Source organism: Lathamus discolor, chromosome 5 (genome assembly GCF_037157495.1).
Source record: "Lathamus discolor isolate bLatDis1 chromosome 5, bLatDis1.hap1, whole genome shotgun sequence".
NCBI lineage: Eukaryota > Metazoa > Chordata > Aves > Psittaciformes > Psittacidae > Lathamus > Lathamus discolor.
This window is the reverse complement of record NC_088888.1, coordinates 13755149-13775389: the sequence shown is the minus strand read 5'-3', so window position 1 is coordinate 13775389 and position 20241 is coordinate 13755149. Positions and strand designations below refer to the sequence as shown.

Sequence of the window (20241 nt, the reverse complement as noted above, 5' to 3'; positions counted from 1 at the left end):
AAGACCTGCAAATACAGTGGCCACCTGCATGCTTACAGATACCTTTACAGCAATGGTGGTGTGGCACTGCAGTGCTCGCCACGCTGCAGGGCCCCCAGCACTTGATGCCTTTTTGTCTATACTTAGGATCACACCAAGGATCCCCCATATGGCGCCGATGTTCTCCGCTGGTGGGTGGCAGAATCCAATGTTTTCACTGAGGTGCTGATTGGGCCTGTTGTACTTAATGCTGCAAGAGATGATGTAAACAAGGTAAGAAAGACCCACATACGCTCTTCATTCAAGTGACAGCTGCTCTGTATCTGATTTTATGTTGGCTGTGAGTAGAATTCATGGCAAACCTTTTTAATCTTTAGCCTAAAGAAAGCTTTTCTGAACTCAGGTAGGAGGTACTACTGCTTTTTACATCTGTGAATCAAATAGTAAAGTGTCCTAAGGAAAAGACAAGGGTTTGCAGCATTCTTCAGTAATAGCCAGTCTTGTCTTTACTTCTGTATAGGTCCTTTTGGCATCATAGAATCATAGAGTGGTCTGAATTGGAAAGGATCTTAAGATCACTCAGTTCCAACCCCCTGCCATGGGCAGGAACACCTCACACTAGACCATGTCACCCAAGCCTGGCCTTGAACATTGCAAGGGATGGAGCATTTACCACTTCTTTGGGCAACCTGTGCCAGTGCCTCACCACCCTCACAGGGGAGAACGTCTTCCTTACGTCTAACCTGAAGTTTAAACCCATTACCCCTTGTTCTATCACTACAGTCCCTGATGAAGAGACGCTATTGTAACTCTTCAGTCACTTTGAAAACCAGTCAACTCCAGTTAATTCATTCTAGGATATTATAATTTGTTTCATCTAAAGTGCACACCATTAATGTTTCATTTCCTGGTTTGCTCCTAGCTTCGGAATACAATACGCTTCATGCTGGGGAACCTGGCTGGCTTCAACCCAGAAACAGATTCCATCCCTGCTCCACAGATGTACATAGTGGATCAATACATGCTGCATTTACTGCAAGATTATGGCAGCAAGGTAGGGGTAAACTGTATTGAGATGAATGTATGTGTAATGTTTATTATCAGTTATACCCTCTAAGCTCCTTAGGTACAGAGTATGTGTCAAGTTGGCAAATTCTGACCACGGAACTTTCTTCGATGCAGTGTGAGCTCCCTTAAGCCCATTTCAGGTTTTAAGAAGAAAGCTTTGTTTTTAACATTCTTAACTTACTTTTGACATTGGCTGGTTTTCCCACTCCCTCCTGCTCAAGGCCTCAAATTACAAGTCTTTAGAAATAGTTAGAATGGAATACAAGAAAACAAACCCCAAAAAATTTAGAGCTTTGAAGCTGCTGAAGTCCAAAATTTAGTAATTTCTGTCACTCAGAACTGTTCTGAATAAGAAAGATAATTTCTGAGGTTCCCCATGTCCTCTCCCCTCAAATTTGAATTGAAGTTATTTGTGTGTCCTAATTGTTACTGCTTTAATATTCCCCACAACCCAGCTTTTGGAGGAAAGATTCTCCCAGATTCCGTCACTCATTACAGTTTCTTTAAGTTCAGATTCATCAGGGATTGTCATTGTGTGCCATGTATGTGAATCCATACACTGTTCTCGCTCTCTTTGCTCCCTCTCCAGGTTACAGAAGCATACAAAGAATACAATTATAGCAAAGTTGTTCGATTATTGCAAGCATTCTGTTCCAGAAACTTATCAAACTTTTATTTCAGCATCATCAAAGACAGGTACGTTCATTACTGCTGCCCTTAGAAGAAGAAATACAAGTTCATCAGTTTGAGGTGGAGGCAATAATGCTCCAGGTGAATGTCGTGTGAGCACAGAGAACATTTCAGTGATGTGCTTTACTGCACTAAAGCTCATAGGTAAAGCTTGGCTGCTGTCAGCTGAGTATTCGTCATCAGCGAGCTTCTGTTTGCTGCGCACTGGGAGCACTGAATCACTTTGTTTTAAAGGTGTATGCCTGATCACCTTTCAGACTTTTAAAGTCAGATTCTTGGAGCTGTATTTCTACCTAGAAATGTGTGCATCTCGATCTGGGAAGGTAGAAGAGCCTTTAGCACTTACCTGGGCACCCTAATGTCTTTTACTGATCTGTAAAAAAGGTAGAGAATCCTAACGATGTGACCAGTGCACTTTGACAGGGCTGCAGGCTCACCTCTCTGTTTCTACACAACAAGGCAAATTAATATGCCATGTACAGCATCTTTCCTATGACAAAATGTGGCTGCACATGCAAATGGATCTGTACCTGCACCGCTGTGCATGCCTAGGAAGGGCAATTAAGAAAAGCTTTCCTTCAGAAGGCAAGCTGGGTCAGACTCCTATACCTTCAGTGAAGCATCCTGAAAGGATGGCTCCGGATCAAGGACGGCTCAGGATCAAGGACAGTAACATGAACACACAAATACTTCTCAGCTTTTCTCTCTGTCTTGCAGGCTCTATTGTGAAGAAGAAAAAGATCCCAAGCGCCGTTCATGTCAAACTGTGCTAGCAGAGGCTTTAGACATAGTAGTCCGATCCTTTGCACCAATTCTTCCCCACTTGGCAGAGGAGGTTTTCCAGCACCTCCCTTACAAGAAAGGTAAAGCACCTATGATTTCTAAGGGATTCTTTTAGTCCACTGTTTCATTGCACAGTTAAAAGAATGCACATAGAGAGATAAGCTGTTCATTTTTATTCACTCGACTAAAAGACACTAAATGAAAGATTCCTTTGCTTTGCTTTCAAGACTCAGGGGGGGTGTTTCGTACTGGCTGGATTAATGCAAGCTCAGCATGGAAGAAGCCTGGCATTGAGGAAGCAATAGAAGGTGCATGTGCAATGAGAGACTCTTTCCTTGGGTCCATCTCTGGCAAGAATGCTTTGGAATATGAAGTCATCATTGTAATTGAGCCTGGACTGCTGTTTGAATTAATGGAGGTAAAAGACGCAAATAAGAATAGTGTTATCTGTGCAAATCCTACTAACTGCTGTATGCTTGCTTCTGCTCAGGCAGGGACATCTAGCACAAGTTCTCCAGGGTATGTCTAGTTGGGTTGTGGATACCAACTGGAGACTCCATGACCTCCTTGGCTACCTGTGCCACTGTCTGGCCACCCTCACAGTATAAAAGTGGGTTTGTGTTTTCTTGGGATTTCTTCTTCCAATTTCTGTCTGTTGCCTCTTGTCCTGCCACTGGCCCCCACTGAAAAGTGCCTGGCTCCACCTTGTCTACCTTCTCAGTTATCTTTATGGCCCTTTGCTGGACATCTCCCTTTTATCAGGGAGTACAGAACTGGATCTGGCATTGCAGATGTGTCACAGAGGTGCTGAGGAGTAAGTAAATTACTCTTATCCACTCCGATCAGGAACTTTGACCTTAGCATTTGTTTTCGAGAGTGGTACACCTCAGTTTTGATGCTGGATCTAAACAGAATTACATGTATGCATATATTTAGGCATGTATGTGTATGTAAACAAATTTGCTCTCCCTTCATGCCAAGGCCATGACAGCTGCTGCAATCACCTACACAATAATTCTGCTTTTGCTTTAACATTATCTGGGAGGAGGATGTTGGACAAAGCCAGCTCACAGGTCTGAAAATTAACTCTCTTCCCTAGGCTCTGCAGGCGGAAGAAACGTCCAGTGTTTCAGAGCTGAATGAAATAATGATGGCTTCCCAGACAACGCTGCTGACTGAGCTACCTAAAGAAACACCCACAGATGCAAACATCATCAGAGGGACCTTCCTGATTAACTTGGAAGGTATGAGAACTACTCCAGACAGGCTGCTGTGTTGTTTTCTGCACTATACCATACTTTGTTGTTCATATGTAGAGTTGAGTACCCAGCCTACACCTACACAATCTCAGCAATAATGTTTTCTTTAACAGGGGGTGATATCCGTGAAGAATCTTCATATAAAGTTATAGCTCTCCCAGTCACCAAAGCAAAATGCCCTCGCTGCAGGAGATACACTTCTGATTCCACAAGCACTCCCTGCCCGCGGTGCCTCACAGTCATTGCTGGACGAGGGAGCACGTGAAGCTGCTCCGAAGCTATGAGTACTGCAGGATGCCAAAGCAGCGGCTGAACAAAAGGTCTGTGTACTAAAGCCTGTAGAAGCAGATGCTTAAGCTCTGGCCGGAGTAGATTTGCCTGTGTTTAGAGGGGAACCTTATGTACATATACCTCATTGTGTATATCACTTTTCAGCTTAATAAAAAGGGTGGTTCTAAATAACTGACTGATTTACTTGGTTTTAGCAACCTTTGGTCTTTTGAAGTTCTCTTCCATTTTACATAGAACTTCATGGTAAAAGCTACTAAATCTTTACACTGACAGCAGTCAGCAAACCAGTTTTCTGTCTATGGGAGTGTCTACTCCTCCTGTAAAGCAGAGGCAGAAAAGATGGTGACCACCATTCCCTAAAAAGAAGGAAAAGACACAATGAAACCTTAGATTTTATTTAATCAATTTACACAAATCCACAGCAAATTAGACACAAAATAGCACTATATACAGAGTATTACTTACAATACATTACAAATTTGGTTGGTGTAGTGCGTCAGCTCTGATGTGATACTCAGGTACAGTAAAATCCTTCACACAGCTATACCAGGAGACAGAACGTAATGCAACTAAGACACATTTTTTGTGTTCCTTGATGACCAAATCTAGCATGCTCCTTTCTGCAGCAGGCTAAAGTGCTGTCAGGCAAGGTGTAAAGTCACCCATACAATCTTGCCCCCTGCCATTTGTCCCCTAAAGCTGTTTTAACCTGTTACAGAACAGTATAGGAGTATCTAAAACATAGACCAGGGTGAGCCACTTACTAGAATTCTTACTCTGACTTCCTATCACTCCAGGAAGTCAGACATTCAGTATCAGAACTTTTCAAGAAGCCTTCATCAGCTACATTAGTGTAGTGGTCCGGAACTGGGGATGCTGAGCAGGTGGAGGAGGCTGTGTACAACAGGCCACCTACAGAACCTTTTTTTTTGGGGGGGTGACAGTTTAACCCTTCATTGACAGCAGCCCATGTCAGGAAGATAAGACCAAATTCTGTCTCTAGCAAGGCAGAATACTATGAATGTTTCTTACATCTAATGCAAGAGGAGCAGGTTACAAGATGGAGCTAGTAGTTTCAGCTGACTTCAAGACAAATACAGTTTACACCGAGTTTAGTTTTCACTCCTGGTTTCCTCTAGGTAGACAGTACTAACTGATGCAAGATAATCGTGTTTAATACCACTCCAATAGTGACGATACTCACTATACGACTCCCTGTAGGTACCATAGATAAAAAAAAAAAGGGGTTTTAAGGCTAAAGTACTCAGTACTATAGATCTTCAGTGAAGTTGGGTCAACTACTTAAGCAGTTTCTGACTACAAGTTACATGTGCAGAGACTTATAGCATACTACATCTTCTACAGTGATGAGGAAAACAATCTTACAGTAAGACGTTCCTTGACCTATTTAAACTCAGCAGAGCTTAATAATAAAGAAGAGGGATGTAAATCCAGTTTAGTGTCGGCAGTTCTCCCTTTATATAAGGCCCCAGCACATTTCCTCTGATGTCTAGTGTAGGCGTTGTCATCACGTATAATGCAGTTACAAGGCATGAGCCCAAGGCCAGCTCTAGCTTCTGAGAAAGCAGTATTGGCTTTACATGGTAACTTCAGAGACTGAAGTTTTGCTTGGGTGTAATTCTACAGCTTGTTTCTCAAATCATACATGGAACAGTGAAAGTGCAGCAGTTCCTGCCAGCATGAAATACAGGATTTCACAAGATGTGATTCTGTGAATAGGCTAAAACTGCTGTCAAATAGATCTAATTTAGACTACTGCAAAAAGCACTCAAGTTGGAAATAAGTATTTCAGATACAAGTGTACTAGAAACTAAACAGCTTTGTGTTAATGAGAGTTTAAAATAGACCCCAATTCCAAATTACCTTCTGAAGTTCTGGGATGGGGAGCGTTTTCTTGTCGTTGTTCTACGAGAGCCACACAGAAGTTTCTTCCTGTGAAGTTCAGCCTCATGGTGTAAAATCATGCATTATACCACTGGGTAGCACAGCGGCACTAACACCAAGAGTGTCACAATGATGAGATGGATTCAACAGCCTCCATGAGGTTCAAGGCCAGGCTGTACTGCCCGTGATTCTCCGGTAAGTGCTCAATGACTTTGTTAATGAGTTTGGCTGTTGTTGCAATTGGTACTTCTACGTTTTGCAGTTCCTGGGGGTCCTGTATAAGTGAATAACATCAGAGTAACTTTACAGATGATCCCCTGCATATAAAGCCCTCCTCAACCTGTACAAAACAGATTAGGAAGGTTTATTAATTCAGTTAAGCTGATCCTTTAACCCCCAGAGCTGCTGTACCCTTCACGAAACAGAGCTAGCACCAGGGAAAATGAGAACAAATTCTTGTTCCCATTGTAAGAAAGGGCCATTCAGATCTAATCACTCTCTTGGTGAACAGCAGCTTCTGAAAATCAATGTTTTCCTAAATTAAGTTTAACTTACCATAGCTTTGAGCCAAGTACACAGTGTTGGAGGAAGCCTGGCGAGTAGTTCCATACCCTCCTTTGTCTGCACATGAAGTAAAGCGAAAGCCAGTCTCTGTCCAGCCAGTATTAGCAGCTGTGATGCAAGCACTTCTTTGTCTGTCACCATAAGAAAGGCCTGAAAATAGAACAACATAAGGAACTAGAAACCATTGCAGCATGATACAGCTCACTTACCTGGAGGCTTGAAAAGCTGTAATCAAAAGAAGCTTCTCAATACTAAAAGGACACATAATTTTGAGACTGTTTCTTGTGTTATCTGTTGTTGTAATTAAGCATGTTATTAATAGCTTCAGAACAGCAGAAAAATTAGCAGAGAACTACTCCGTACTTTACAATGATTAGCATGAGATCTGTTTTATAGTTCAGCAACATACTCCTGACTTCCATATAATCTCTTTCCCCCTCAAGAAAAGGAAGGATTTTCTTGTCCAAAGACTAGTAAACTTTTCCTAGAAGATTACAGGCAAAAAAAGCAGATTCTTATAAAATACAGTTAAATGAAAAAGGCTGCACTGGTTTGGACCAGTAGTGCAACTCCCTGTCATGTTTCCCCTAGTTGCTATACAGGGATTCTTGTTGGGAATAAGGAAAAATGAGGGTGATACTGGTCTTATTTTCCAACCTCTGACTTCTTCAAGCTTGGGGACTTTTTGAGCCTGTAATACTTGCCTTACCTTCCCAGGCATTTTAAGCACGTGAAAATGTAATATTAGCAGAATATCTGACATGACGATTTAAAAATCATTAAAAACTGTTACTACCTCTTCACCAAGATGATCCATCCCATAACTATAGAGTTCACACACATAGTGCCTTTTGATGACATCCTCAGAGATTTGAAGATACTGAGCCAGGTCCACAGCCAAAGTTGGCCAATTCCTCCCCTTTTCAAAAGGGAACAATTCCTCTTCTGAGACTTCTTTGGCCTTTTGTGATGAACAGAGTGCTTCAACTGCTGCACTCACAACTTTGACCAGGAACTTGGAAGCAAAAAATTGCAGGTTACTCCAGTGTTATTTGGAATTTTAGATGTGTAAGTACAGAAGTTATACGTACCTGTTGTCGTATGGATAACACATTTGGATCCATATCCCCACTAGGTAGCAGCTGAATTGAAGTGAGATCTTTGAAAAATGCATTTTTGCCCTAAAATTGAAAACCAAAGACAGGCCTCAGATACAGGGGAATACAAATAAAACATTTTGATCCAATATTTATAAGTTACTTATTTTTTACATTAATTTTGTGCTGCATCTTCTGTTTCTCTCCAAGGACAGAAATCCCCAGCAGGATTTAAATGACAGTATACACCAGTATTTTGTGTTTCAGTATGTATTAAAATTGTAGGGTGGTAAAACAAATAGATTTGTGGGACCTGCTTTATATCAGGGTCAAACTCTGAGTGGAGATACACTGCATTTTATATAGTGACCCTTATTTTAAGTGTTCATATGCATTAAATGACAAGCTGCTTATTCTCTTAGAGATGCTCAGAATTCTGGAATAATCATCAGCAATAATGGATATAACATAACATTTCTGACCTTAAAATAATTATGTTTTCACTCCTCTGGCATGTCTCAAAGCAATTAGAAAATGCTGTCATCCCATGTTCGTACGATGCAGTATTTTCAGGACAGCTAATTATTATGGAGCTGGTTTTCATGCATCTGAGGTTACTACAAATGTCTTGTTCATAAGGAAAAGCATCAGGTTTGGGTCTCAGCTTGCATGCTGCCAACAGCTTCATTAATGCACCACACTGGACTAAATGTCTCAAAATGACGCATGAATTGTTTAAAGAGTGAAAGGTAGCCTGTATTACAGATACCAAAAGGAAGGGTAGCAATATTAAGGCACATGCTTTCGAAAGACATACCTTGCTATCAAACAACGAAAGAGGCTTCACGCTCTTCAGAGAAAACCTCATGATGGCGTACAGGATAGTACATAACACAAACTGGTGTTCAACCAGGGGGTAGTGAATACGTTTCTGCTCAAGGGCCAGTTCTACTATCGATACTGGCCCTTCTACCGCCACCCAAGCATCTTCAGTATCTAAAACAGGAGCCTGCATCTCGTCGCTACTAACGTCAGCCTGCCAGAGCAACACAGAACAGTGGTTACACATTAAATGTCATCTCTATTGGCCTTCTATGCAAAAGACCCTGATCTACAGTGAAATTAAGAAGATAATGTCATACTGCGTTAAAGTTCATTAATGTTTGAATTGAACAGTACAGAAATCAGTGTATCTGTATTATTGACAATTAAATTTGAACGGATTAGTTCCTTACTTTCTACAGGATAAAATGAAAGTTTACCTCTAGCAGTGTTTGCAGGAGTTCTGAACAGCAGCCAAGAAAAGCTGTCATTGCTACGTCACCCATCCCCACGTCCTGTTAACAAACAGTATGATTTAAAGTGTTTCAGTTGGAATTGAAACAGGCTTTTATTAGCTCTGTCTGAGAAGACAGCTGCTGACATAAAACACACTGTTAAGCTCAGTTTATTAACCTGTTCTATTTAAAGATAAACAAATATTCATGAATTACCACAAAGAAATAGAAATAACAAGGGAAAAAATAGAAATAAAGCTAAATGTAGCCATTTACAATACTGTATCTCTGAAGAAGACTCAATTCCTCAATCACATCAAGTGAATTTCAATTTCTGAGCATATGATTTTCCTTCCAAAAAAGTTTTAACTAAAATCATAAATTAGTATTAAAATTAAGGCATTTTTATTTATTTCTTCCCATTTAGACTAAAGTATTATTACTTGCCCGTCTGCATAATCTGTCCTTCGGAGCTTTTCCAACCTATCAAATAAACAAATACTTTAGCACAATTAAACAGTTTTCATCATAAGGTATTTGACAGACCACATTTTAACCTTTTATTACTATTTTCTTAATACAAAACAAGAAAATACCAGGTGTGATATTAGAAAGAAACAGTAGGGAACACGGGAAGAGGAAACAAGGAGTGAAGACTCCAGCGTATCCACCAAGATGGACCAAAAGGTTAGGAAAAGATGTTTCTTGTGGGAATCTGAAAGTTTCATGGCAGTAACTTACCAGGAAACAGGCACAGAGAAAACACCTTAGGTTATTTATTGTTTGCTATCTTTAAATTTGATACATGCACACATACATAGTTCCAAACTGTTTCACAAATACTTTTTATTCAGTAATTACAAGCTAATGCTGTGCAGAAATCTTCAGTACACATCAGCCAGTGCTGATCAGCTATTAAAGTTGCCTATAGTTGACCATCCCGTGACTTTGATAATTTAAAACATACATTCTTTCATCAAAAGTTGGCTAAATAATAAACCAAATCAGTAGGAGTTTTTTAACGCTTAAATCAAAGATATTCCAAACTTACTTAAAAACAAAACCCCCCAATGGTTAAAAAATACTTGTTTCACTTTTCAGCTAATAAAAACTCAGCCTCAACTATCACAATAGTGCACTCACCTTGTCCATTAGATACGTAGCAGAGGACAGCCTTTTGACTATGAATGTATTCCACATCATCAGAGCAATACCTGGAACAATTGCAAACTTGTGAACTCCCAGTGAACAGAAAAGAGATTTTATGAGGGAAAAGCCAGTCAGAAGTGTAATGAAACATTATACAGACTGGGTTAAACATTGTAGGTACACAGAAACTTCAGTGGTAAGCATGAAAGTTTAAAACTAGTGCTTTAGGCACAGACTGCCCCTTATTTGCACACAAATAGTCTACAAAGGACAACTGTCATCACATTCACTGAAATAGATTATCAAGAAATGCATGAAATGTAATTGAGAGCAAGAAGCATGTGCTGTGACTTAAATACAAATAAAAAATCAGTTTCAGAGCAATGTTTTAGTTAAACACATGAACTTTATTGATTATTGATTAGTCAGTCAACACATTCTCATGGTTTGATGAAAACTCAGTTTCAACATGAAAAACAAAGCCTGAATATCAGCAAAAGGTCTTGGGGTGTTTTTAATTCAGACAGAATGGCCATCACTACTTAAAACCTGCATACATTTACACTAGTGAACAGTCATTTATTGTGTTGGGTTAGTTTTAACAGAGGTAGTTTTTAACAACAGCTTCATACTTACCATGCTGAACATGAGCGTTAATGATGCATCTGAGATGATCTATAGACCGAATGAGAAAACATGCTTCCTTATGTAAAACAAAAGAAGTAAAAGAACAAGTTACCACATAATTCACAACTTGGTTTACCTGTAAAATATTGATTCTTTCAGTTACTGATTATTTTAAAGCTAACACTTTTTGACAGTTATAAAACTCTAGTTATTCCGATATTGCAATCTTCTCTGCTACTATCTGACAAACATGTATTCATGTGGCAAAGTTATGTTTCAGTCACAAAACACATTGTGATTTCAGCACTATTTTCAGGGCTTTGTTTTCGTCTATGTACTGCAAACATATTCCTTGCTGAAAGACACCTCCACTGACTATAGTCATTTTTCAAAAACAAAATCCACTTGTGCTAGAAAGATTAATTTTTATTCCATTCCATTAGGATGGATGAAGTTTTTAACAATCTCAAAGGATCCTTTCATAACAAGGTGTTATTTTGCACAGATCTAAGGAGTGCTAATCTCAATTTTAATGTCAGCTGCACTTAGGACAATATTTTCCATTATTAGAGAAACTACAGGACAGCAGCAGTAAAAGGCTTCTGGTTTGCTTTATTTTCCTATGACAATTCTCAGCAGTGGCCAGAAAATCTAAGAATATTCAAGAAATCCCTCTTTCCTCTTTAAATGGAATGGATTCTAACCTAATGCATTCAGCATTCTGTGATCTGGTTTAGCATAGCTAAAAAAGAGGGAAGGTTCATCACTAATACGGCAGTGCTGAAACTGGTTTGTACTTGCACAAAATACAGTCAAAACCCTTCTTCATGCTGCCTGTTTGAATCCCAGTTTCCCCACTTCTGAGAATCTGATAGCTTGGAAAGATCCATTCCTGTCTTTATGAGCTGCCATTCAGCCTCAAGACCTGCATTTGTTTTCTCAATTAAATGTCTGCTTGCCCCTTATCACAGAAATACTGTAACTAGTATGCTCTCAAAGTCAGACATCGTAATGAAAGCTTTTATGAACTATTAGAAACTTTTGAAGATGCTTCTGTGGAGTTGGTCTTAAACATTACTCCCTGCAAATGAAATCCTTTTACCTCTGGGTCTTTATTCCACTGCACTACATATTCCCAACAGCAGTGTGCATGGAGTACATCCACTTCCAGGCTACATGGAAATTGCTGATACGCTAGTTGCAGCAGGTCTAGAAAAAGCAAATCTGAAGTTACAAGACAGACCTCTTTCCACCGTAATTTCTGCTACTTCACAACAGCAGTGACTAAAACATCTCCGCAGACATTTAGAATTAGAAAAAATCATGTTATTTTGTTACCTAAGATTGTTTCCAAGCCTGCATCTGCTTCTTGTTCCTCAAGAAAGATACTGGTATGCATTTCTTCAGATTCTTCCGTACTATCTGTACTGGCTTTCTGTTGGGCCAAATTCAGTACAAGAGGACTGAAGCCTTGCCTAAAAACCCACTTGGCTACAGTGTCAGCAATGCCTCCTGGGACATACAAACAAACAGCAATGAGGTACAGTCACTGTATCCCAGAAGACTGATGGTTCAGAATCAAAGGACAAGAGAGAGTTTCAACCACTACTATTAATTACACAAGGATAACTACCAATCAGAAAGCCCAATCAACTGGGCAGATTTACAGTTATACCCCTTTACAATTCTTAAGCAATACTCTTATGAGGTTTACATTTGGGTTTAAATTAAGGAAAGTAACCAGCAGAACAATTTCCAGTGCATTAGGTAAGTAGAAGTCTATTAGAGAGACAATGAACCATCTTCCCAAGACAAAAAATATACCTTTTCCAGCTTCAAGCAATTTCTTCACAGAAAGCTTGCCCAATGGATCAGTCTGGAGTGATGAAACTCTCTTTGTCCTTTTGCTCACTTTGCTGTGCAGCAGTGTTTGAAGGATCAGACAATCCTCTAACTGTTTCAGCAGGAGTTTCCAATATTCAGTATCAAGGGAAAGTGCTTCCCAGGATTCTGTGTCTGAACCTACAATGATTTGGGAAAACTAACAGAACACATGAACTGTTTTGGGTCTGTCCACTTAAAGGAGGAGAGTTTTTAAAAAATGCATGTTATTACAATGGAAAGCTATATCCCAAGAGCTACTGCATTTTAAAGAACGATTTAGTTCAAACAAAGTATGCACATTAGCTACGTGCAAAGATGATGTGACATCCCACACTACCCACAAGATGCACAGATTCTTAACTAAAAGCCTAAGGAAATAAAAAGACTTGAAAAGTAATCTTACAGGCCCATTTTTTAGCTCATATTTAGTTGAAAAGAGGGCTAGAATCCTTTCAAAAATAGTTTTAAATCCTCCTCTATAGACATGTTCCCTACATATGTCATTAATCCACCTACATTTCAATCTCTTACTGTATTAAAAAATACATATCATGCACTCAGAAATACTGAATGTACCAGGTTGTCCAAGAATCTTTCCAGTAGGGGTGCAGATCTGATTTTTAGCTTTGTGCACCAAGACACCAAACACTACAGTTCTCACATGCCTGGCCATTAGTACTTATAAGCTTTAAGCCAAAGGATGGTTGGGAATAAAAAGGTGAAAAGATAAATGGCTTTATGGAAGGGAAGTTTTGAGGGAAGTAAAATTGTTGCTTTATTCTTCTAAGAGCAGAAGAGAAGGTAACAAAGCATAGGAGTAAAGAACAGTATACTGCAGCATACTAACACTGCTATTTGGAAAATGCTGACAATTTTAATATACAGACTAGGAATAGTTAAAATGAATGTTCAAAATTACTAAACCACTTCTAGGTAATCGAGTTATAATTTATAAGGCAGTCTGTTTACAAGATTAAACAGTTAAGACAAGTAGTAACACACACATATGCCTAGGGCTATTTAGGAATGGAGCAACTTCTCCATCTTGAATTGCAATGCTGTGTGCCGCTTCACAGTCTTACTCACAAGTTTGTGAAAAGATACTTACTGCCAAGAAAACCAAATACCTATGACCTTAAGAAGGCATAGTAACATAAGTGCTAAGACAATTCACCAGTATATTTTAAAAGGATAATAAAAAAATCATAGCTATGTTAAACCAGGTTTAACATCCAGAGTTCAGTGGATTTATGTGGAAACTGTATAGGCTTCATGTCTGTCAGCATCATTTTACTATCAGGATAAAAACCTCGCTGTGCAGTTCCCATCACATATTTAAATATGTTTAGTAAGCAATTCTGATATATTCTTTATTCACTTCAGCATAATATTCTTCAAATTCAAATACAAATTTTTGGGCTTGCAGGATGCTTGTGCACATGTGAGAATGATGCCAAATGAATGCTGAGGACGCTATTCTGTTACAAAGACAGAAAATTGCAAGGGACTAATACAGTAAGTGAAACAGAAGGGGGAAGTCTGAGATGACTTACCTTCTTCTCTGTCACAGTGTCAATGATCTGTGCAGTGACAGAATGCCCAACGTGAGCTGATAACAAAGCAGCTGCGTTACTTTCTGACTGAACACAAGCTGTACGCATTTGTTGCCACCAGGGGGAAACTGACTGAGTGTCCCACGACTCATCTATAGCAACTGCAGAGAAAGGGAACAGTAGGAAACTCAACTTGGGTCACTGGGTGTTGAAACTAGTAAAGCAACAACCAACGCTGAAAGCTGCACTTTATTAGTATAGCTCACATGACAAGCAATTTCCAGCTACTCTACATTTTTTTTTTCTGGATATGTGGCATACAATTTCTAGATTACAATTCAAATTTAAAATAAATAGCAGAATGTGAATTACTCGTTCTTCAAGTTTTATTTGTAGGAAACAGGCAATAGATCTAAATCACCAGGTAGTAAAACCTGCTCCACACTTACTACATCTAAGGAATATTACAAAATGACACTTCATAATGCAGACAGCTTGTTGTGTAGTTTCAAGATGCCACACACATCCAGTGCACTCAAACTGGCTCTCTTCAAGCTACCTTGTGTTCAGCAGAATTAATTTATTCAGACAGCAGCAGTAGCTTATTCATGCTTCCAGTTTCAAGTTCATAATGGTGCCCGATGGTATACTAGACATAAGGGAACCTGGCACAGACATACCTATAGCAGCTCTGGGTGAGGTATGAGCATCAGTATTTATTCATTATGCAACTTAACAGCAAGTTGGCTTCAGAAAGTCTCCTCAAGTTAAAGACATTCAATATACAAAATGGCACTGGAATAACAGTGTCCCAGGGGGCTAAAGCAACTCAAAGGGCTTCTGAGAGCCAATAAGCACAAGAGAGAGGTAGGATTATACCTCCAAAACAACAGGGGGAAAGGGAGATAGACAGCCACCTTGTGGTGTCAAATAGGAGCTGTGTCAATTTAGTAGCAAGTGAAACTACAGGACATGAATCAGGCCTTTAACTGTGACACTCTTCAGGATCTTATTTTCAGCTAGTTTATCAGCATAAAGCACTTAGCTCTGTTCCCTAATAATGAGGAAATGGGAGGGAAACCCTAAGTGATAATATAAGCTGTGATTAATAATATTAGCTATTAGCAGCAAATTTTTAGTAATAATATCAGCTGTGTTTAAGTGTTCCAAATGCACATCGCACCTTCCATTTTGCTCAGAAGTGACAGCATAGTGTGAAGGCAACTGACAGAATCTGGTTTGTCTAGAATATTTTTTTCCTTGGAAAGCCATAAATTGAGAAGGAGTGACTGTAAAAAAAGAATATTGAATTAAAACAATATAATGAAATTCTAATATTGCAATATAGTTGCTGCATAAGATTTATTCCCACACCCCTTTTTTTTCCTTTGCCATCTTTCAAGTGGGAAATATGAATAAGAGCATCTAAAGAACTGAATGTGGGGGTATCTGAATACCCTGAACACAGCATTAATACAAAGGTCAACATTTAGAATTTTTCCCTTCAGTATTTTGTTTTCAAAATATGTAATAAAAAGCTTACCAACAAGATTTGAGGGCTAAAGCCTGCTGATTCCAATGCATGACACATTTCTTCTGCAGAACTCTCCCCACACAAACACTTCCAGAAGAAAAAGCTGCCTGAAGCAAAAATTAGTTGACATTATGAACATCTAATGTCACAGCCTCTCCCTTTACACTTGTATGAAAGATCATCTATTGATCAGATCCCACTGAGTGCAATAAAAAGGACTAAATTACATCCAGCACTCCCTGGTTTAACCTTTGTAATGAGCCTTCTTCTCCACTAGGGACTTATGTGTTCCTACCACTACAGGAGTCACATGGAAAATGGATTTTAACAAGGCTTATTGCTATTATTGTTGTTACTGCTTGGATGTCCTAATTTTGGCTGGGATACCGTTAATTTTATTCCTAGTAGCTGCTACCTTATGATAAAATTCCCGGCCATGAGACTTACTGGTATTTGTACTCAGCACTGCCACCTCTGTGCTTCAGGAGCCATCTATCGGAGACTATTCTTATTTACACCTTTCACCTTTTCTCCTCAGAGAGCCAATCCATTGGGGAGAGGCAGTTCTCCATCTTCCCCTTCTCCTCCAGGATAATTACAATAGCTCTTAAGATATTTTAATATTCTTCATGTCTTGTTCAGGGCTAAACATCTATTTAAAAATACCACCCAGAGATCTGCCTGGAAGCTGGACAGTTAGGAGTGGTAGGATATAGGAGAGATTATGAGCAAGTACCTACACCAGTGGGCACCTCCAGTGTTTTAGAACTTCATCCCTGAACAAATGCAGAACCCAGAAAAAACAGTATTTGGAAGAAGTGGACTGTTGTCCTAGCAATACCAGAGAGGCACAAATCACTGCAATATGCTGGAGCCTAACCCATGCCTACAGAGCCTACTCAGCACCTCATCACCACTGTTCAATTTAGTGGTATTAATAAATGAACACACAGTGATAACATGGCTGTAGTTAACTTATACTAATACCCATCTAGGTAGAAAAGCTTGTCCTATGGCTAAAGGTAAAAGTCTAGAACAAGCACTGTCACATACAACTTCAAGGCAAGCCATTTTAAGGCCCCCAAATTAAGGCTAAAGTATTGATACAATCTTAGATTATAATCGGTCTACAAGTAATGTATAGTAATTTACAGTCTGTAAGTAATTTAGTCTCTTCGTCAGGGACTGTGGCAACAGGACGAGAGGTGATGGGTTTGAACGCAAACGGAGGAAGTTCAGGTTAGATACAAGGAAGAAGTTTCTTTACTGTGAGGGTGGTGAAGCACTGGAACAGGCTGCCAAAGAAGTGGTGAATGCTCCATCCCTGGCAGTGTTCAAGGTCAGGTTGAAGAGGGCTTGGTCTACTGTGAGGTGTCCCTGCCCATGGCAGGAAATTTGAAACTACATGATCTTAAGGTCCTTCCTAACATCCATGGTTTCTATGATTCTAATTTGATTCACAGTTCAATAGCTCTTACCTAAAGCCACATATTCTCCATCTTCCATATTTTTCACATTAATCATGTCCTTTTCATATTCCAAATATTCTAAGAACATTCTCACAGACAACACATTATCCTTCCCATCAGCAAACTGTACAGTAGTTTGGGTGTTTTCTTTCTTGTAGTTCTCCAGTAAAGTTTCAAGCCTATGAAAATCTTTTTCTTCCAGTCGAAGCAGTTTAGCCAAGTCCTTAAAAGCAAAAGCCCCCAAAATCCCACATCAGAAGACTAATACAAAGAGATGTTTTTCAAAACAGTAAAAAAAAAAAAACAAAAAAACAAGAATCAGAAAAGTTAAAATATTTCATTTTGAACTTTAAAAATGTCTTTTAAAAAGGCCAAAATGACTGAATGATCTCAGCTATTCATAGAGCTTTCGAAGACCTTTTTAAAGGACTTCAACAGATACATTTCCCATATTTAGATCCTGCTCATAGTATAAGAATCACCCATCAAGCAAACAGCTTATTTAACACCACTCCATATGGATTTTATAAACGCATATACATTTTACACATGATACCAAAAGGCAGCCAAATTATGATGCTACACAAGCAAATACTAGAATTTGTTATCTCTACTGGGCCCACAATACCCCTCCAAAACTAAACAAAGATAAGAATATGCCGTATACTTTGGATACAGGACTGAAATCAGGAGATCCTGGCTGTATTTTCACTTCTGTCTCAACCTTATGTAACTACTAAAGAAAATTAGGTAGATGAACCACCAAGCATTTGTACAATGGGAGAAGCATTACAAAACAATTACTTCCTTAAAAGTTCCAGGCCACAAAACCAGGTAACTTGCTTACCTGCATTCTTATATGAGACCTTGAAAATGTACTTTTATGCTTAAATCATCAATAGCTTCTATAAGACAACTGAATTTGTCATTTACTCACATTATCCGAGGGTGGAGTGTCTGTCTGGATGCTTTGGGAATTTAGTTTGCTGACCAGCTCATAAAGATGTAACAGCTTTAACTTGTTTACACAGAACTGCAGAAGTCCTTCATCCACACACTCAAGCTCTGAAGAGGAAAAAAAACCCTGCACTGAACTTGAATATATAGCCTGGAATAGTGAAACATGCTTCTCAGCTGCATTTAACTCCTCCTTTATTAGTATTGGAGGACTTGCATCTCTCAGTGTAATTTTTTGATGCATTGCTGCTTGCAATGATACTTAATTCACAGTGGTATAAAACAAGAATTATTTCTATGAGAAAGATTAGAGAAAGAGAACAGGCTCATTATCAACCTCCCTCAGTTTAAAAATGTGGAACGGGATGAAGATAAATCTATTGTCATTTCCTCATTTAAGGCCAAACCAGAGACTGCCAAAAACTGAAATACACCAAGTCTCAATCGTATTTTCTTTTATCAATAATACCAAGCTATAATCTTGTTCATTCTGCCAATATTTTAAGCATATTCCTTGCATCAGAAGACAGCTTGATATCTACTCACCTGAATTCTCTGCAAGACACTGCCTTTTGTATTTATACAATCTTAGTACAAATGACAAATAAAGTAATTAGAATGTAGGAAACTAACACCAAAACAGTGTTGGAAAAAGAAATAAAAAAAGAAAACCACTCTCTATTCCAACTTGTTTTAAAAGAAAGCATTTTAGAGAGATCCCTAAAGGACCCTTCTATACAAAAGATAACTCCAAATATATCATCTTCACCTGGAACAGGTTCTAAATGTGATATTCTCCCTACCAGCTCTTCTAATACATTGCATTAAAAATCCTACAAACAAAAGAGAAATGCACAGTGCTTGCTGTACAGTCACTTGACCTTTTCTTCACAATCACAGCATTCACAGAGCCCAGCATCTGCTTCACATTATCTTTTACCTATTAAGCACAAAGAACACTACTCTTCCAAAATTAAAAGGCTGGAACATCAGCCAAGCTTGTTCTTTATTGGGAGTGGGAGGAAATAATGTTATATATGACAATAAGACTAATGATGAAAATAGACACACAGACACACCTCAGTAAGTGTACAGTTCTGTCAATCGCTTTTCAGTGTAAAAGGGCATGTTTCCATCTTTCTTTTGGGTTTTTCTGGGAGTTAATAGAACAGATAATGATTTAGAATGCCAGACCAAAATTACCTTGAGAACTGCATGTGTGAAGCTCTAAATTTCCTCTATCTGATTCAAGAAAATGGGGTTAAGAAATACCCCACTGATAGAACTGAAAGATTTCCCCAAGACTTTGAAACTCCCAAAACATGTCACATTCTCACTGAGGCAGGACAAGAGACATAGCCTTTCTTACTGACAAATGGTTTATTCAGGACTTCCAAACAGCAGGAATTTCTTGACTCCTATTCCTAAAGCTTCATCTTCTAAAAGATGAATCAAGTGATAATAAAAAAAACCAACATCTAACAGACTTCTATTCCTGAGAAGTCCCAACACATGCAAAGGAAGTGGCAGGCACACTCGATTCCTCAGTTCCAGTTGGGTCTTCAAAATAGGGTCACCTCAAGCACAAAGAAGGTTCTCCCCATTTAGAAAGATCCAGGTGTATAATTTCAAAGAAACAATCATGCAGACTTTCAGCAACAAGATTTTGAATAGGTAATGACACTTCCTGACATTGGCTCAGATATCTCTAGCAAAACACATAAAACATGACTTTAGCAAAGGTTACCAAGAAAAGATACCAAGCATCTGGCCACAGCTCAGATCCTCAGTGATAAGAATTCTGTGCTTCCAGTACATTCAAGCTTACAGATCCAAAGTACCATATCCTTATTGGCTTCAGTACAAACTAAACCACCTAGAAGTAAATGTCTCTAGAAAATTTCTTCATGAAGGAAGCTTTTACTGGATGAAAGTACTCAGCCCAGTTCTTGTTGGGGTTTTGGAGAGGTTTTCTAATATAATCACACTTTAGTAGGTACATAGCAAGCATAGCATACTTCCTAGCAAGCTATTTGCAGTCTGCATTAAACATAAAATACATAGAAGCAACACCCTGTTTAGCACTTAAACATGCCATCCAGCAGCAAAACCAAACCTGGTCTCTCTATGAAACAGAATAGTTCTACAAATGTCT

General features: G+C 39.0%; 2 protein-coding genes across 4 annotated transcripts in view; one reads left to right on the top strand and one right to left on the bottom strand.

Annotated features, from left to right (window-relative positions):
* IARS2 (isoleucyl-tRNA synthetase 2, mitochondrial) overlaps positions 1-4241 on the top strand; it is a 30172-nt gene extending 25931 nt beyond the window's left edge. Inside the window, exons 17-23 of the mRNA XM_065679850.1 lie at positions 127-252; positions 902-1033; positions 1637-1743; positions 2455-2600; positions 2748-2938; positions 3620-3764; positions 3893-4241. Of these exons, the coding sequence (XP_065535922.1) occupies positions 127-252; positions 902-1033; positions 1637-1743; positions 2455-2600; positions 2748-2938; positions 3620-3764; positions 3893-4044 (999 nt within the window). The 3' untranslated portion in view covers positions 4045-4241. The remainder of the gene's footprint in view (positions 1-126; positions 253-901; positions 1034-1636; positions 1744-2454; positions 2601-2747; positions 2939-3619; positions 3765-3892) is intronic.
* A 208-nt stretch (positions 4242-4449) lies between these two features.
* Positions 4450-20241, bottom strand: part of RAB3GAP2 (RAB3 GTPase activating non-catalytic protein subunit 2) — a 43464-nt gene continuing 27672 nt past the window's right edge. For all 3 annotated transcript variants that reach the window (XM_065679846.1, XM_065679848.1, XM_065679847.1), the window contains exons 19-35: positions 18067-18194; positions 17139-17352; positions 15670-15767; positions 15310-15415; positions 14127-14287; positions 12514-12730; positions 12028-12201; positions 11792-11898; positions 10699-10765; positions 10057-10127; positions 9361-9396; positions 8899-8973; positions 8454-8672; positions 7631-7720; positions 7336-7554; positions 6531-6689; positions 4450-6249 (exon numbers count right to left, since the gene is read on the bottom strand). In XM_065679846.1, coding sequence (XP_065535918.1) covers positions 6100-6249; positions 6531-6689; positions 7336-7554; positions 7631-7720; positions 8454-8672; positions 8899-8973; positions 9361-9396; positions 10057-10127; positions 10699-10765; positions 11792-11898; positions 12028-12201; positions 12514-12730; positions 14127-14287; positions 15310-15415; positions 15670-15767; positions 17139-17352; positions 18067-18194 — 2291 coding nt within the window. In that variant the 3' untranslated portion in view covers positions 4450-6099. The remainder of the gene's footprint in view (positions 6250-6530; positions 6690-7335; positions 7555-7630; positions 7721-8453; positions 8673-8898; positions 8974-9360; positions 9397-10056; positions 10128-10698; positions 10766-11791; positions 11899-12027; positions 12202-12513; positions 12731-14126; positions 14288-15309; positions 15416-15669; positions 15768-17138; positions 17353-18066; positions 18195-20241) is intronic.